We start from the raw sequence: 18,464 nt of genomic DNA on the forward strand, positions 1-18,464 counted from the left end.
GCAACATAGCAACGTTCCGTCGCCACGAACAAACAATTCCGAGAAAACAAAGTTTTTTTGAATCTACAGAGTCGGGAGGATGTGGAGCTTAGCGTAAGAATTTTATTTTGCGCTTTGCCTTATGGAGAAATACATTTACGATTGGCAGAACTTACCTGTACCACTGCTCGCGGGCGCGCGCAGCCTCTGCCCCGTTTGTTTTGCCAGAAGATGCGAAGGATGAGCACAGATGGCAGCAGAGGCGGCTTTTTAAGACGAATGTTGCGGAAATGCAACAACGTGTACAGGCAGCTCCGATCAGACTTTGCTTCTGTTTTTAACGCCGTTCACCGGAATGTTGCGTAAATGCAACAAGGTGCAGTAAAGGGTTAAGTGTATTTTAGTGTTCGCGCGCGCCGGCGCGCCATGCATTTCTGAGGCCACGTGCTGGCTTAGCGGCGGCTCCGCTATGCGGCGCTGCGTGTTCGTGGGGAAGGATTACGGATTCTTCGGATTACGCGTGGTGACAAGGACGGAAGGACGACTGCGAGAGCGCTGTGACGACGACAAATAAATGAGCTCTTTCCTTTAACATTTTGAGAATTTGGATTTAAGCTAGTTTTTAGATCTAGGCTAGTCAGGTGAAGTGATCGCGAAAGAGCAGGTCAGTGACCTAACGGCCGGGTCCTTTCCGGCCGGCAGCTATAGATTTGCGGGGCTCATTTTTGGGTTAAGTAGTTTAGACAGGTAGTTGGTAATTCTTTTCTAGGTGATCGGCTTTTTGCGGTAGGCAGATTTTTTTTGAGCACGTGGTTGCAAGTGTTTTTTTTTCTAGGTTTTGTGGTAGCGACAATACAGTGCTGCTAAGGCGGTCAAGCAACTGAAGGCTAAATGCAAAGTTTGTGAGTCGTCGGTGAATTGGAAGGAAACACGGTTCGAGTCTGTAGAGGAGGAACGTCATGAATTCACGTAAGATATAAATTAAGATGTCTAATTTGTCCCCTTTGAATGATCTAATGAATGCCGTTTACAGAAGCGCGATATCTGTTATTGTTGCAGAGCTATTCATTTACAAATTTCGTGCGTCTATTTTTTTCGAACTTGTGAATTCTTGAAAAGTTTCTTAACAAAATTCAGGCCCTGAGTCGAAATTATGCTTCCACCAGTCACTAGAATACAAGTTTCTCAAATACAACAAATTTCATTAAAATCGGTCCAGGGTTTCTCTCAGAAAAGCGTTTTTGCGTCTTACATGTATTTGAATAGGCCGCATTGGAGTTGGGCCCGAGCTAAAGCTTCTTTAAGCAAGGATGTCGTCTGTCTCCATTGTTGTTCACGCTTTATGTTAGGGCATAGAAAGACGACGGGAAAACAGTCAATTAGAGTTTGATACAGAAGTAATGGAGAAATGGCGCAACGGAAGGTCCCCAGATGATCAACTGATGTATGCGGATGACATAATGCTACTAGCGGACAAAGCAAAAAAAATTTAGTGACACTTGTGAATATGTGTGGCAACGCAGCGTCAAATCTAGGATTAATGTTTAGTACAGAGAAATCGGGATTTGGGATCTTTATTGATGAGACGAGCAATTACGTGGTGTCAATTCAACTGCAAGTCAAACTTATAGTCAAGTCATAATAGTCATAGCCGTAGCCATAACCTAGCCTTAGTCATAGCCATAGTAGTCATACCCACCAAGATAATCTCAATATAAAGGGGAAGCGGGATGTAGCAATAATGACACAGAGCACTCAGGGGCCATAAGAAATATATGGTCGTGCGCGGAATTTGGTAAGAAATAATGGGGCCAGCGCTAGCGTCCGCAAATGCCCATTCTGTGCTTAAAATCAGAAATATTGTCGGAGTTGGAAGATAACCAGACATCTGCAGGCCCGTTTGCTTTGGGAGCCCGCGGCAAAACCCCAAATGAGGCAGTGCAAGGTGAAAGGGGTTGAGCCTAATTTCAAGTCGGAGAAGTGCGGAGCAAAATTAATTTTGAACAAATGCTCAGGAACATGCATCAAAATAAATGGGCCGCTAAAGAGTACAAGTATCTATACCTGAAAAGCGTTGATGCAAAATGGTGGATGAGGTCAAGAAAGTTGGCAACCAAGTAAAAGGTAATTGAAAGTGTAAACAGGCAACCAGGAGTCATCAGAAAGAAAGTAAAAGGATCAGAGAAGGTGAATTGGATGCAAAGAATTGAAGCATTTAGAAGAAGCTTTAGAAGAACGAGAAGAAAGAAATTAAAATGGAAAATCTGTGCGATAACACGAAGTGCTGTGCTTTTGGAGGCTCGAGCTGGTTGCCTGAAGACAAAAATATACCGGAGCAGATATTCGCAACATAATAGGGTAGGTACGCTGTAGCAAAATTTTGGAGATCACTCAGCGCATCCCAGTGAAATAGGAATGGATTCCCTCAGTGAGACCCCTTCCATTAGCGCTTGGATTTAAAGTGCACGGAAGCATCTACTTTTCAGCAGTCAAGATAAGCAAGAGATGTTTAGAGTAGTGGTGGGAGTAAAAAAAAAAAAATCAGGGGAGATATTTGATACTACAGGTTCCGTTAACAGGCATAGGTAGCAGTACAAGGTCGACAGAGAAGCATAGAGGAAGAGAAAAAAAAAGATTAAATAAATGTATACAAAAGTCCGACAGTGAAAATTATGTATTTTTATTTATAGCATGCGTGATTAACTTAAGCAGGCCAGGCGACTATTTGTCACCGCCCCGTTTCAAAGGGGATGCCAACAAATCATCATTACTCTCATCATCATCATCATCATAGAAACTTGAAAGAAGAGTCCCGCTACAGTGCACACCTCGTACATAGCTCGTTTTGACGGTGCCAATACGTTGTGTGGCTATCGTGATTCAATGCTAAACGCATTACCTCGGACTTTGTGTTCAAGGGGGATATTATTGTACCGGGTATTAACTAGCGAACCCTGAGTTGCACTGGTCGCGACCCTTCTATTTGTAGGGAGCTTTCTTCTCTCTCATTGTATCTTGGTCTTACATACATACAATCATACAAGCTCGAACCCGCAATAACTCTCTCCTAGACCTGATTGTTATCGGTTCTCAGCTCCTCAAACTGGTTTTCAGTGCCACATAATCAATGGCATTTCTGAACACACAGCTGTGCACGTTTCCTTTCCCTATTCGTTTATTAAACTGGTGTCAACACTACACAGTTTTTTTACTTCATTCATGCTGAGGACCCATCGATAACAGACACTTTAGCTTCTAACTTTGATTCCTTTCAATCACTTGGTCTACATGATAACGTTGCTACATTGGTCGATGCGTTTGAGCGATTCGTAAAACTATGCAGTGATAATTTCTTTCCCTTCGAGACTAAAAAGAGAAATCTTAAGATTCCATGGATGAATTGCAGCATACTGCAAACATCACGTCGTCTTCGTCGTCTGCGCCGACTGAAAAAGACATGTAAAACCTAACAGTATCATTCGCCTTAACACTGCTAAGCAAGAACTGCGCATCAAAATTCAAACAACTAAAAATTTTTATTTTCCAGCTCAACTACCAGGTTTATTACACTCTAGCCCGCGCAAATTCCGGACTTCTATCGCATCAACTAAATCTGCTGCACTTTACATTAGATTGCACGGCTATTTCAGACCACTCTGAAATAGCTAATGCTTTTAATGTCTACTTCCAATGAGTGTTCACGCATGACAATAACTCTGTCCCACTGTTCACGAATACTAATCTTGAGCTCTCTATTGGCGATGTGGTAATCAGCGAAAACGGCATCCCAAACTTGATTCTCAGTTTGGACACAAAGAAGTGCACTGGTCCTGACATTATTTCCAACAGCTTTCTGGTACGATACTCTCTCTTGTGTTCACCCTACTTGGCGGTCACCTTTCACACATCCTTGGCTTCAGGCATTGTCCCCCAGTCCTGGAAGCTAGCCAAGGTCCTGCCTGTGCGCAAATCTGGAGATAAGCATCTTTTTCTATCTGTAGACCTGTATCGATTACCTCCAGATCCGGTAAGCTACTGGAGCATTTTATACAAAAGCATATAAAAGAATACCTTGAACAGAATAACCTTCTCTCTAACATACAAGATGGATTTCGTCGTGGTTTCAGCACAACACAACTGGTGAAATTTTCACATATCACTAGCAATCTTGATATTGGCAATCAAATTGATGCGTTATTTGTAGACTTTTCCAAAGCTTCCGACATGGTTATATGCAACAAGCTACTAAGTAAGCTAAACGTAATTTTAAATAATCCTCGACTGGTCGACTAAATAGCTAGCTTTCCTAACTCTCGCTCTCAATTCGTTTCGTTTAATTCCAGCTCGTGCTCAATTGTAAATGTAACATCAGGTGTTCCTCAGGGCTCTGTTCTGTGACCCTCGTTATTTTCAATATTTAGAAATGACCTTCCCAGCAATATTAAATCAAAAGTCTGTCTTTATACTGATGACTGCATCCTATGCCAGGTAATTTCTTCTCCTAGTGATCAATCTTACTTCAGGATTCCTTCAACAGATTTTGCACCTGGTGTACGGATTGGCAGATGCGCATTAAGTTTCAAAAAACCATAGTAGTGTCATTTACAAACCGCCATTCTTCTTCCCAGTATGTGTCCGCTTTTAACAGCACAATAGTTTTCGGGGCACAGTTGTATAAATACCCAGAAATTATCTTGAAGCACACAACGCGCAGTGGCCGCAACATATTGATCCCTTTACATATATTGCACTAAGGAAATTAGGTTACTTAAGACGAACATTAGCTAATTCACCAAAATACACTAAATTACTAATGTATAAAACACTAATTCGCCTGTATATACGTACGCTTCACGCATCTGGAACCCATAGAAAGTGCGGGACATTAACAAAGTTGAGTTGGTATGAAGGAAAGCTGTTCGTTTCATTTGTCATCGCTATGGTCGTGATTTATCGCCCTCGTCCACAATGAATTCTTCGAATTTATCTCTTCTATGCAGAAGGCGCCATATCGATTCCATGAGGCTATTACATTCATTTATTTACTCGTCTTGTCGACTATCCGATGATGATCATATCCCGCATGCCAGTGCTTATCGAACTAGACATCGTCACAGCTTCAACCTTTCTTTGTACGTACTAACATGTTCAAACACAGTTATTTGGCGAGAGTTGACAGCTGCAACGAGTTATCCGCTTCTGTTCTCGAATTGGGACTGTCAGATTTTGTAGAAGCACTATGTTCAACTACCTTTCTGTATGTTTCTTGTATTTGTTATACTCCACTCCTGCAATAGCCCTGAATAGGGCTGCTGTATTTGAAAATAAAATAAATTACCATTGACAGTCCCATTGAGATACGTTTTGCAAATTTTTAATTATTGTTATTACTATTATTATTGTAGTAGTAGTAGTAGTATTGTAGTAGTAGTAGTAGTAGTAGTAGTAGTAGTAGTAGTAGTAGTAGTAGTAGTAGTAGTAGTAGTGGTAGTAGTGGTAGTAGTTTTTAGTACTACTACCGTGATTTTCCGGAAGCAGTCTTGAGGGTGCCGGAACCACGTACCTTTTGTAGTAACTAGCGACAGAATTGAATGAGTGTGACATCTTTTATGGAGTATATTGCTGAATATTTTTGAGAAGGCCTATTATGAACGAATATAGAAAGAGTGCAATGTCTACTTTACCTGTTCTGTCTCAACTCATTTGTTCTGGGACAGCGCCGATGACAATGCAAATAACAGACCGGCATCGAGTGAAATAACGTCGAGTTACAACTGATTTTACTTGCATTAAGAAGTGAATATTCACGCACCGGTAAAAAAAATAAACCGAAAAGAATAACAACGTCACATGATTTCGGAAATTAACTCTCGTTGTCAAACACATGCCCACGATTGCCTCAAAGCTCTGCAAGGTGTTTGAATTTATGTTTTGGAAGTGCAGCGGAAGGTGCACTCAGACCCGCATGTCACCTAGCTTATTTTATAATTTCGGCGCCGATAATATCACCGGTTAGCTGCGCTTCGTGCTTTGCCAACACGTTGCATTGGTCCAACAAGGTCCGCAACCACAGCCGCGGCAGTGAATACGCTTGGCAGCTCTCACAATATTCAACCATTGATGTGGGCCAATGTGGCTCACTGTGGTTACACATCATCCCTTAGCCATGATCCCACGCGTCGATACTGCTGTAAAATGTTGTTTCTTGTTTTTTCTTCTCTTTGTTTAACTCTAAAGAAAAGCAAACATGCACCGCGAGAAGTGTGTTGAAGATGGATGGTTTCTGGTAGCACGTAGACTAGCAACCCCTGTTTGAGCTTGATGCAGTTAATAGGGTGTTTTCGTCTTTGTTTTTTAATTGCGTGAGCATTTCTACGCCTACCCAAAGCGAAATTTGTCCGTCACGTAAGACAATGAATGGCTCATACCACTTGAAGCAACGGCTCATACCTCCGTAAGCTAGCAAAATATACAATGGCTGATACCCACGTAAGGCAGAGGCTGCAAGCGCTCCGCAAAATGAACCGAACAGTGCACATATTAATTGAAATCACCCGCACAAAACACAGATCTACATACGTTCCAATAAAGCACAAGCTGAACACAAGCATGCGAACCATCAATAAAACATTGCACACCCCCCTAAGCAACTGTAGTGGTGATTTCGTATCAGCTTCGCTAAATTAACCCTAATTCCCGTTTATTAACCCCAAAGGTCGTGGGTATGAGTACCTTAATTAACTATATGTTAACTAACTGTGGCTAATTAACTTAACCTTAATAAACATTAATGGTTGTGGGTTCGAGTGCCGTAATGAACTCTATCGTAATTAAACCATGCCTTATCATGTATCGAAAAGATAGCTAAGCTAAGCTATCGAACACGATAAGCGAACAACCGATGAGGGAGGATAAGTGTTTATACTGGTCGCATAAGTTTCCACAACAGCATTAATGGCACCACGCTGCGTGGAGCTGAGCAAGTGGCACAGTTCTGCTTACGCATACTTAGACAACTACCAGAGGAGTTTCTGCGTCACATTTTCCTTCACGACACACGCTTTCTTAAATAAAAAGCTTTGAGAATAGCTAACATGACACTTTGCAGAGGAATTCCTAAGCAAGGTGGAGACACCTTGCCGCTAATAATGTGATCTTCAGAATACAAATTCGCAAAAATTTATTATTTGCTCTTTTATGAATTCCTTTGGAGGCAGTTACATAAATGGCGAATTTGGATGGAGTAACATTTTATTACATACCCTTCTTTAAAGACTTTGAATGTCGCTTCGAATTCATGACATTCTTAATCAATTTCTACGTGCAATTCAGCCAATATCTAAACTGATCGCGCCGAGAACGTACGAAAGGTGGCTCCCCTGTCGCATCAGACGGAAACGCCCCGTGACGAAAACCAGGGCAGAGTTTCCAATGGAACGTCGCGGCCAGTCGCGGCAGCTACTGATACGGCACGCTTTGCCTGCGACATGCCAGCCCTCGATATTCGCCGTACACTTCATCACAGGTGTTTCCATGCGACGTTAAAGCGATCTAGATTAAGCGTTAAAATTCTATGAAGAATATATTGAATGAATTAGTTTTCGATTTTCAAGACTGATAAAAAATGGCGGTGTAATTAAATGTTACTGTCTCCAAGTCTGCCATATAAACAACTGGTCCCAAGGCTCTAAAAGAGTTAATTAACAAATATTTGTTAATTATCTTTCCGGGGCTCACATAATTAGCGGTAACGTTAACGTTATTAGCGTTATTTGCGCATCGCCTAGGAACTATTATGCCTAAACGCCATATTCGGTACGCTCATAGCTTATATATACAAAAATTTATAGTCAAAAAATCTGTATCGAGTATAATTTAGTGCGAGGTCAATTTTATGGCATTTTTAGAGCGCCATTTTTACCCGCTACATAACTTCAAAGACAAATTATAAGAGAACATCAGCCCGTTTATCACGTTTTATCGCGTTATATAGGCACTTCTTTTATGAATTTGACATATTGAGGCTGTTTTCAGTAGATTTCCGTGATTTACGACTCACAATGACAATGACAGGCTACGTTAAAAATTTTCACCAACTTCATCACAGGTGTTCAGATTCTCGAGAAATTAAATATATATATATATATATATATATATATATATATATATATATATATATATATATATATATATATATATATGTGTGTGTGTGTGTGTGTGTGTGTGTGTGTATAACTCTGAAACCATTTCTTTGTTTCATGTTGCTCATACGGCACCCGTAGGTTATAGTTAAGAACGAGCAATCACTCTTTACATTTCTTTCAGCCTTGGTAGTTTTCAAGACTCATTTTTTCCTATACGGAATCACTAAATCAGATTTGTTTAACTCGAAGAGTTAAACGGTGCCAATACTTATAAGTGATAATGCAAACATTCTTAGCCGCCTTCAGAAGTTCATGCTTATTTCGTGAAATGTAGCCTTTCTTGCCTATAGTATAGGACTAAGCTGTCGTGAACAAACCAATCAGCGGAACGACAAAGCAAGGAACAAAAGTACAAGCACGCGAAAGTACAGAAATTTAAGTATGTTCGTTTCTTTCTGTTGTTTTTTTAACCTATGATATCACTAGGAAAGAAGTTAACATGCTGCTCAGTTCCATTACATCAACTTCAGGTGCCTACGCTCCATAAACATGTTAAATAAAATCTTCTAACGGCTATTGAACAAAAATCAAAATGACTTCAGCAGCGGCGGTTCTCTAAACTGCAGAAAGCCGCGGTGAATGGCAACTGTGCGCTCGACGCGTTGGCGTCAGCACACGTGTACGCCACTCCAGCTTGGTCGGAGGCGAGGGGAGGAGGAAGGAGTGGCGTTTTGCAGCAGGCAGAAGAAGAGAAAGAAGGCCGCACAGGTGAGGTGCTTGTTCGTGATTGCCACTTCTTGTACTCGCTACGTCGAACGCCGCCGCTCTGTTCTCGCGTTGGAATAACGCCCGCAGCGCGCATAACCCGACAGGGGCGAATGCTAACGATATCTGCACCCGAGGTGACCAGACACTCAGCGTTCAGGCGTAGAGCCGTTATCACGCAATGCCTTGTAATCAAATGCCGTAACTCCTTCGTGCTCGCACACGGAAACGCTTCATGTTACAACCCGTCCTCAGTATTTGTACTTCGTTTCGTGTTCGCAACGCTCATGTTATCGAAGTGGCAATTTTTTTTTCTTTATGGCGTCTGCTACAAATGCTCTGTCTAAAGTTTCTTTTCTTTCTGTTCTTGATTAAGTGGGTATTTCGAGTCTTTCTTTCTTGTTTTGTTCTTTTCTGGTGTGTGCACAATGCACGTGATTGTACATTGTTATAATTTATCTACGATGTTTTTTTTACACGGAAAACTACTTAGAGCATATCTATTTCTTTCATCCTACTCCGGTGAATGTGATTCCTTTATTGTGTGTGTGTGTGTGTGTCTTTGTTTACAATGCGTATGTCTCAAATTTCGATTATTTTTCCATTAAATGACGATTATATATTGTAATCCGTTGCAGTGCCCAACTGCTATGCTTTCAACTGCGAGTGGCAGTATTGCAAATAAACGAAAGAGAAAAATTAAGACCTTTAAGTGCAAATGTTAATGGGCTGCTAACTTTAAGAAAGAAAGAGAAAAAGAAGAAACCCGGGGAGGTGGAGGGGGAGCGTGAAAGACCTCTACAAACAAACTAATCTGGGACGACCATGAAAAACATTGGTGGCTGACTGCGAGAGGATGAACTGTTGGTTCACTGGAACTAGTTCGCCGGAGATGAGCCCCTCGCAGTTGCTCCCATGAAGGTAAATGTTTCTCATTTGCATGTTACTTAGTGAAACTCGACTTTTAAATGGGCAGTGCTTGCGCGAGGTTCACAGAGTAACGTATAATAATCATCCAATTAAGTTCAATTGGCGCGTTTATTTAATTTATAAATTGAATTCCGGGGTCGTACGTGCCAAAGCCGTGATATAATTACGAGGCACGCGGTAGTGGGGGTCTCCGGGTTAATTTTGACCACCGGGGGTTCTTTAACGTGCACCCATGCACAGCACACGGGCGTTTCTTTTTTTTTTTTGCATTTCGCCCCCATCTAAAGCATTTATTAAACAGAAAATGGACGTTTACGCTGTATTACTCGACATCACGAAGTTACCAACTTGTTTTTATATACTGACCCCTTCGAAACAGACGACGAACCCCCCCCCCCCCTTTTTTTTTTTCACTTGGATTTTCGCACACGTCGGTATGAAACTAAATATAATCATGCATGCCGGTTTTATAGAGATACCGCAATAGTAATTTATAAAATGCGTTGTCCATAATCAATCTTGCATAGTCTTCATTTTAATAACTGTTTCATTTCACACCTTTAAGCACGCTTTCGAGAATTGTCCTTGTCCGAGAGCACGTCCACAGTGGACGACGACGAGATACTTTGTCGCCAAAATTTGCTCGCCGCAAGCTCGCTTTGCATTTAACCTCGACAGGAACCAACGGCAGGTTTTTTTAGACTAAGTGCTCACGTACTGCCGCTTTCACAGGCATTTTTCTTAGAGCAGCAACAAAGCTCGGCCAGATTGACAGCAGATCTCGAATGACGTCTCTACGCGTTGGGCGCGCACCGAGACACAAGGCGGACCCGATGACGTTTCTTCGTTTAGGAGGAAGGAATGAAGACTGTCCCGTAGCAGAATATACTGCTGATTGTCCATAACAAGAAGCAGTGTATCCGCCATTTCTCAGCACCGTCACGTATACTGGACTGGACGTACGCCGTCCGATGGTTATGTCCTCCGTATATCGCCTCATGAATGCCGTGCGAGGCGCGTAATATTTGTTCTTTCTTCTCAAACATAATGTCCTCAATGCCATAATATTGGACGAAGAGATGCAAGGCAGAACATGTGTAGAAACAGATAAAGGAATTGCCGATAGATACGCACATTCTCAGTAAGCATAATTAAAGTAAATGCGTAGCCCACAACAATTTCCAAACGCAAATTTTAGCTGGTGCTTGAGCCCTCAGAGAGGCCATATTTGAACAAGTTTGCATGATTACTGTTAGAAAATATTACAACGCGCTACCCACCTGCGGCAACAGGTATCAATTCAACTTTAATAATTAATTATTGCACACAGTTTCGCGCAAACACGTCTTCTTTCCTGCCTGTCAGGACTCTTTGTAAATAAGTTTACCAATAAAATCTGCGGTGATGCCTTGAGTGGTAGTCATCGAAGGCTATGGGCAGCTGAGTGCGGCTGCCAGCGATTCTAAATTCCATCGCGGTTTCGCCAACTACGGCCTGCAATATTTTGCAAGGGACCCATCAGCATACATGCACATGCTCTTTTTACTGCATGCGAATTTTAGATACGCTAATTGTATTAACATGCCTATATGTGGATTATTCGTAATTATCCCTTAAACATGGATGAGCACTTAAAAAGTGACGCTGTTGTGCAATCTTGAAAGCAGGGGGCTAACTCCCTAAACATACTCCCTTCGTAAGAAGTGTTGGTCATTCATGGACTGCCTACGCTGACAGGCAGGCTTAGCACAGCCTTTGGAGACCGATCCGCGCAGACGGGTGTACAGCTCCCAAAAGTGGGCATGCCGCTAAGCGGGAACACTGTACTGGCGGTTGCGTCACGCAGGGCGCAGCGCTCGATCCGTTGCCGATTCGACTGGGCGGAGCCCGCTGACATCAGTCGTCATTTCACTTGCGACGAGCGGCCCGGTCACATTGGGCCGACACCACCTGCAAATGCAAGCGATGGCGCCGCTCTCGTTAATTCGTATTCAAACGCGGAAAGTTGTGCTCTAAGTTAATACCTAAAAAAAAAAAGCCAGGAGCCCATTTAGAATTAGGCGAAGATTCTACGGTGGTGCAGGTCGTCATGTCGTTCCATTGCGACAGCAAAATCGTAAGGCCGACCAGCTGAGCTCCTGCCGACATCGGCGTAGGTCAGCTGTTGACTGTTGCTGTCTGCGCAGCGTGGCTTGGCATCGACATTATGAAGAGAGCTGTCCTGGGCAGTCGACCGACCAATATCGGCGTCGTGTAGGCCTATAGTGTTACCGGGCCTTTATCGAAATTCCGAACGCAGTCTTCTGCGGTATCTGAGCTTGTAAAATGTCTTTGATGATGATTATTTATTGGAATCCCCTTTGAAACGAAGCGGTGATAAATAGTCACAAAGCCTGTTGATTTAATCAGGTATACTGTACGTGTTTTTCTTTCTAGGATATTTGTATACATCACATTATCTATTTTTTCCCCCCTCAAAACCTCTCTGTCTACCGTGTACCGCTACCTGTTTCTGTAACCTATCCGGTCACATCAGTTTCTTCCCTGCATTTTTTGCCACGAATACTGTAAACGTCTCTCGTTTATCTCGACTGGCGACCGGTTGATGCTCCCGCCCACTTTAAATCCAAGCGCTTCTGGATGGTGGAGTACTCCATCTCCGGGCCTCACTGGATGAATCCCTTCGCATTGCATTATTACGTGTGCTAAGCGGCTTCTATTGGCCGCCATTATGAATCGACGCACTGCGTATCCGCACCGCAAATTGAACGTCGCCCATCGCCTTGAAAGTTCTTACAATATGTTTCAGGTGGAACCTACAGGTTGTGGTTAAGCCTGCGACTCTCCGTCGAGGTGATTCTCTGCTGTCTTGAGAACAATGTCATCGAGGCAGCCGGCTGCCGGTGGCTGGGTAAGTTGATACCGTCGTCTTCGTCTCTGCGGGCGGAGGAACAACTCGTACCAATGACTAATTGTTACAGGGCTTAAGATTCTCCTAAATGCATTTCCTTTTGCTTTAGCAGGAACAGAGAAAGGCTCTAGCCACCAAGCGATACTACGCCTGTTTGCTACGGCGTATTTTCGGCCAATAATAGCAATGAGCAAGCATGCCACAGGCGTGGGAACGCATTAGCAACTTATACAAACGTGCGCGCAGAACACGTCTGTGAGCGATCACGTTGGAAGCGCCTTGGGGATATAAATATGCATGAGCCATCCTGTATTTTAAGTGCTTAGCACTTTCAGAGGTTCCGCTCAACGGGGGTAAAAGCGAAGCACCTAATGATTGGAGCCGTCGCTGGCTGTGGTGGCGTTGTGGATTTCGTGTGGCGCTGCTAAACCCGAGGTCGCGGGGTCAAATCCCGCCGTGCCGGCCGCATTTCGAGGAGGGCGAAATGCAAGGACATCCGTGTATCGTGCACTGGGTTCACGGTAAGGAATCCCAGGCGGTCGAAATTAATCCGAAGTCCCCCACTACAGCGGGCATCATAATAATATCATGGTTTGGCACGTGAAACCCTATAATTACACTTTTATTGTCAGCCGAATTGACCGAATTTCTTTGGTGTCCCTAAACTTTGATTTCATTAGTTCTTGCCATAAAAAAAAGTCAAGGTAGGAATCAAAAACCACCAAGTGCCATCACTCGAGACAGAATAGCGTAACTTAGCGATAGCATCAGCTCTGAAGCCGACTTTTAGAACGCACTGACATCAGAGATCCCCGAGATCACGTGATCGCATACTATGGTTACTCCACAGATGCACCAGAGCCCCGAACTCTGCGTTGTTCATGGACAGCGGTCGTACTTCTCAGCCGCTTTCACTTAGAACACAAAGCTAATTTGTTTGATATTATATGAGTTAAGCACGCTTGACAAATGCGACGCTTTTAGTGAGTCAACGACCTGCAGCTGTGGGACCACACGCTATCCGCGATTTGACGCTCACAGCAAACGTAAACGCGATCAATTTAGGAGGCGTGGTCCCTCGCGTTGGAGTGAATGCATGCAGAAGCAGCAGCTGCGTTTCCGTGGCGTTCTAAAGCCGAGACCACACGTACGCTTGCGGACGCGCGTAAGCTCGCGTCCGCGCGCCTAGCGCCTGCCGTGCCTCGCGAGTAATGGCGGTTTGCATCCACAAAGACGCGCGACAGCGCGCGCTCACTGGGCTCACTCACAGACGCCTTGATAGGCACCGCTTCGTACTTTGTTATCGACAGTGTTTCAAAATGCTTCAATGTATATAAACGTAATTGTAATATTTTTATAGCTGTTAGAGCAGCGTAAAAAGGAAAGAATAACCACTTTCTTGCATGATATAAATCTGCTTCACCGAGAGATGAACGTTTCGCGCCGTAGATGCGTAGCTAGGCGCGCCGACGCGAGTCAACCGAAGCGCTCGATAACAGAGCGGAGCTGTTCCCCGAGATCACACCGCGATTCGACGCGTACGAGCCATGCCGCACCGTCGGCGCATGCGTGGGCGCGTGAACGCGAGCTTGCGCGCGTCCGCAAGCGTACGTGTGGTCTGGGCTTAAAGGGAAGCTTTCTTTGCCTCTTCCTTCGACTTTCCCACTGCTGCTGCTGTCTGGTACACCGCGTCGGCAGGTGATTCAGAGCCTTTGTATACATGACGAAAGCGAGTCACAGAGGAAAGGTGGCGCGAAAAACCCGTTTGGACCCCACCACGTCGAATGTGCCCAATGCCCTCTGGAGCTCCCTGGGTGTCGCCACATTAGCCTCTTGACAGCTGTAATTATCCATGACCCCCCTCAAAAGCATTGTAGAAACTGCAGCGCTTCCCCTTCTACTAACGTGCGAGTCCAGAGGTAGAAGTGTAGAGAGGAGGGGGGAGAAGAGGCAGTTCCCATAAAAGGGGGTGGAGGTGACGTGGGAGGCAAGGAAACCCTACTATTATACGACCGTGCCTGCGGGGAAACTGGACAAGCTTAACTGCAAGGTACGGCACAGTACGTTCCTGCTGTTTCTTAAAAATAAACACCTTGCAAATATGTCAAGTGGACCAATTACGAAGGGCGTGCAGAAGCAGAGCCGTATTAATTAAAACGCACCACAGGGTCCAGGCAACACCACGGAAGTGATCCACCGTCAAACCAACACTTCTGTGCTCGCCGCGATAGCTTTGCGCCTGTGTGATTGCTAGAAGGCGTGGATTTGATCCCAATCGCGGCAGCCGCATTTCGACGGTGGCAAAGTAGGAAACGCACGTGCACTTAGATTTTCGTACACGTTAAAGAACATCACGGTGTCAAAATTAATACGGAGTCCACCAGTACGGCCTGCCTCATAATCGGATTGCGCTTTTGGCCCGTACAGCGCCCCATAATCCAATTCATGTTTAATGCTTCTGCCACGATGCGATGTGTCATGTGAGGAAATGACAATGCTCAAGCCTCTCAGAGGTTATAAAATATGACGCACAAGAACGCCTCAAGCAAACACGTCTCCCTGTGTGTTCTGTGTACTACGCAGATAAACAGCAGTGGTGCACTCAAGTTGACGTTTAACATCAACTCGCCACACTCGTGTTAAACTAAACGTTGTAGAAATTAAGCTTTCGCCGTCAACATCACCTCTAATTACCGTCAATCAAAGCAACTAGTGCAGAAAGCTTCGTTTACGTCGATTCCCACAGTGCGTGGGATCTGCATAATCTTTCTTTTTTCTCTGCACACGCAGAGGGCGAGCGCCGTGAGCGGTGAGGATCACAAGCCCAGCGGTCAGTGCTTCATGGCGGCCGACGGCCAGATCTACTGGCAGCCGACACCACAACGCAGCGCCGCTCCCAGGGGTTACAAACCGGTAGGCTCACGAGCGCACAAAACGCGTATCACGAGTGTCCCGTTGAGAAGGTGCGGGCCCGTAGTGGGGCATCGGAAAGTAAAAAAGAAAGATATGCAGTTTCACGTGCCCAAACTACGATGGAAATATGAGGTGTGCCGTAAATATTTCACACCATTATATATAGTGGTGGACTCTGGATTATTTTGCGCCACTTGGGATTCCTTAACGTGCATCCACTGCACGTTTTTTTGCATTCGAGACCCGTAGAATAGAAATACGTCGGCGTTCGGACCCGCGACCTTGTGCTCAGCAGTGCAACTCCAGAGCCAGTGAGGCGGCGGCTGGGAGCGCCAAGTGTTGTGGTGGACTGCCAAGAGCCTAACTCTGTAATGAGGAAAGGCGAAGGGGTATTAAAAAATGCCAAGCACATGGGATGTGGGCGTTGTTCGCACGACGGCAATTTATTTCGTCCCCTGTCATCTCTTGCCTGGCAAAAAAGGTATATGCCGAAGCATCTATGCCATGATTAACTAATTCAGAAGGATAACACGGAGATGTCCGGTGCCGCTGCAAGCCACGTTTAACTGAAAGCGACACGCGCGAGACTTGGGCGCTTAAAGGGCAACTCAGGCGATTTTTCCACGTCCACTCACCTCAATAAAATTTTGTAATATCCGTTCCCTTTCTTTTTTCACTTCGATTGTCTGTGCCAAACGATGTGGCTACAAGTGATTTAGTTTCCCTGAAAATCAATTTTAAAGACTCGTTGCGTGTTCCTGACTTATTCCCACGAATGTATGACATTTTACTGGCCGCCCTGTGTTTGTGACGTCAGAGAATACACTACCATTAGCCCAGAAAGGAGTGAGTGGGTGAGAAAACTTTATTTCGAATCACAACGATTCGCGTCCGGCGAGTTAGTGGGCTGGGGCACCCGCCGAGGTTACGGCCAAGAGTTCTTGCCTCTCGGCGGCTTGCTTGGCCCGCTGGAGTACCCAGACTTGGTCTCGGTGCGAGCTGAACAGCGCGTCTTGCCATCGCGCGCGGAGGCTGTCGACGGAGGTTACGCTCGCATTGTCCTGTATTAGTTCCTGGCATTCCCATACCATGTGTTCTAGTGCGGCTCTGGTGCCACACATTCTGCATCTATCTGTTGTGTATATGTCTGGATATATAGCGTGCATTAGTATCGGGCTCTTGTATGATTTGGTTTGTAGTTGTCGCCACTGGACAGCTTGCGATCTACTGAGTTGTGGATGGGGTGGAGGATAAGTGCATCTTTGCATCTGGTGATGGTTGGTGACCTCGCTGAACCTGGTCAATCTGTCTTCCCATTCCCATACTTCGGAGGGCCCTGTCGAGGGGTCTACGTTCGTCGCGGCTCGGAAAGTGAGTCCTCGAGCTACGTTGTGTGCCGCCGCGTTAGGGTTGTCCTCTCCCGTTGAGTCGGTGGTGTGGGCTGGTATCCATAGGATTTGGACGCACCTGTCTTCCCTTGTTGGTTTGCCTTTTATGAGTATGTTTAGCGCTTCAGCTGAGATGCGGCCGTTCGCGAAGTTGCGTACTGCCCTCTGGGAATCGCTGATTATATACTATGCGTCGGTTTAGGCTATGGCTAACGCTATAGCCGCTTCTTTCAGCCGTTTCGACGCGTGTCGTGTTTATAGTCAAGCTTGTGCAGCATTCTCTGTTGTGTTTAAGCACTGCTGCGACAGAGCTGCGTTTGTGTTTGTAACGTGCAGCGTCTACAAAGACCGCGTCCTTGTTCCTTCCGTAGTTCTTCGCCATGTTCTTTGCCCTGCTTTTTTTCTCCTGCCCTCGTGGTGCACAGGATGCATATTCTTGGGTAAAGGAGGTACCGTGAGTTTGGCCCTTATTTCCTTGGGCATGTCCCGTTTGTCTCCGTGTTGTGTGGGGTAGCGGATCCCTAATTTATCTAGGATGTGTCTGCCCGCCATCGTCTTGGAGAGGCGTTCGTATTGCTCTATACGTTGCGCTTCTATGAGCTTCTCTAGCGTGTTGTGCAGTCCCATGCAGGTCTAGGAGTTTCGCCGTGCTCGTGCTTATCATGAGTCCAGTCGCTTGTTTATATATATTCCTAATCAGGCCGTCTAGCTTCTTTTCTGCGGCGCCCCATCTGTAGTATGCCGCCACATAAGTGATCTGACTTATGACGAACGCCTTGATGATTGTCATAACGCTTGCTTCTTTCATTCCCTCGTGCCTGTTGGTGATTTTCTTGATCAATCGCATCGTCTGAGAATTGGCTTCGATTTTGCGAATAGTTTCTCCGTTGGCGCCCTTGGCTTCTATGATCATTCCCAACACCCCTATCTTCTCGACTTTGGGTATGGGTTGTCCATCTTGCGTCATGAGTTGTATGTATTTGTAGGTTTGTGTGTTGTAGTTCTTGGGAGGTCTTCCCTTTAGCGTTGGTCTGTACAGCAACAACTCAGATTTTTTGGCCGAGCATGTTAGACCGGTGCCTTCTAGGCATTTCTCGACTGTTTCAACAGCTTCTTGTAGTCTTTGTTCAATCGATCCATCACTGCCATCATTTATCCATAGTGTGATGTCGTCTGCATAGATTGTGTCGTTAAGTCCTTTGATTCTTTGTAATTTGCTAGGAAGACCAATCAGAGCCAGGTAAAAGAGCATAGGCTACATAACCGATCGCTGCGGTGTGCCTGCACTGCCAGTAGGCACTTTCTCTGACGTCAGATCTCCTACCGTGATTTTTGCCTCTCTATCCGCTAAGAATTTTCGTACATAGTTGTACGTCCGCTCGCCCAAGCCAAGGCTGCTGATTTGGTGCAGTATGGTTTGGTGTGCCACATTGT

General features: G+C 45.0%; 1 protein-coding gene across 7 annotated transcripts in view; it reads left to right on the forward strand.

Annotated features, from left to right (window-relative positions):
- The first annotated feature begins 8,742 nt into the window (after window positions 1-8,742).
- The window catches only part of LOC142578139 (uncharacterized), a 59,334-nt gene continuing 49,612 nt past the window's right edge, over window positions 8,743-18,464 (forward strand). For 4 of the 7 annotated variants that reach the window (XM_075687543.1, XM_075687545.1, XM_075687546.1 and 1 more), the window contains exons 1-2: window positions 8,743-8,906; window positions 15,520-15,642. In XM_075687543.1, the coding sequence (XP_075543658.1) occupies window positions 8,763-8,906; window positions 15,520-15,642 (267 nt within the window). In that variant the 5' untranslated portion in view covers window positions 8,743-8,762. Of the gene's footprint in view, window positions 8,907-12,627; window positions 12,730-15,519; window positions 15,643-18,464 lie in introns of all 7 variants that reach the window. The other 3 variants (XM_075687547.1, XM_075687544.1, XM_075687549.1) reach the window with 3 other exon arrangements.

The sequence above is a fragment of the Dermacentor variabilis genome, chromosome 4 (genome assembly GCF_050947875.1).
Source record: "Dermacentor variabilis isolate Ectoservices chromosome 4, ASM5094787v1, whole genome shotgun sequence".
Classification (NCBI taxonomy): Eukaryota; Metazoa; Arthropoda; class Arachnida; order Ixodida; family Ixodidae; genus Dermacentor; species Dermacentor variabilis.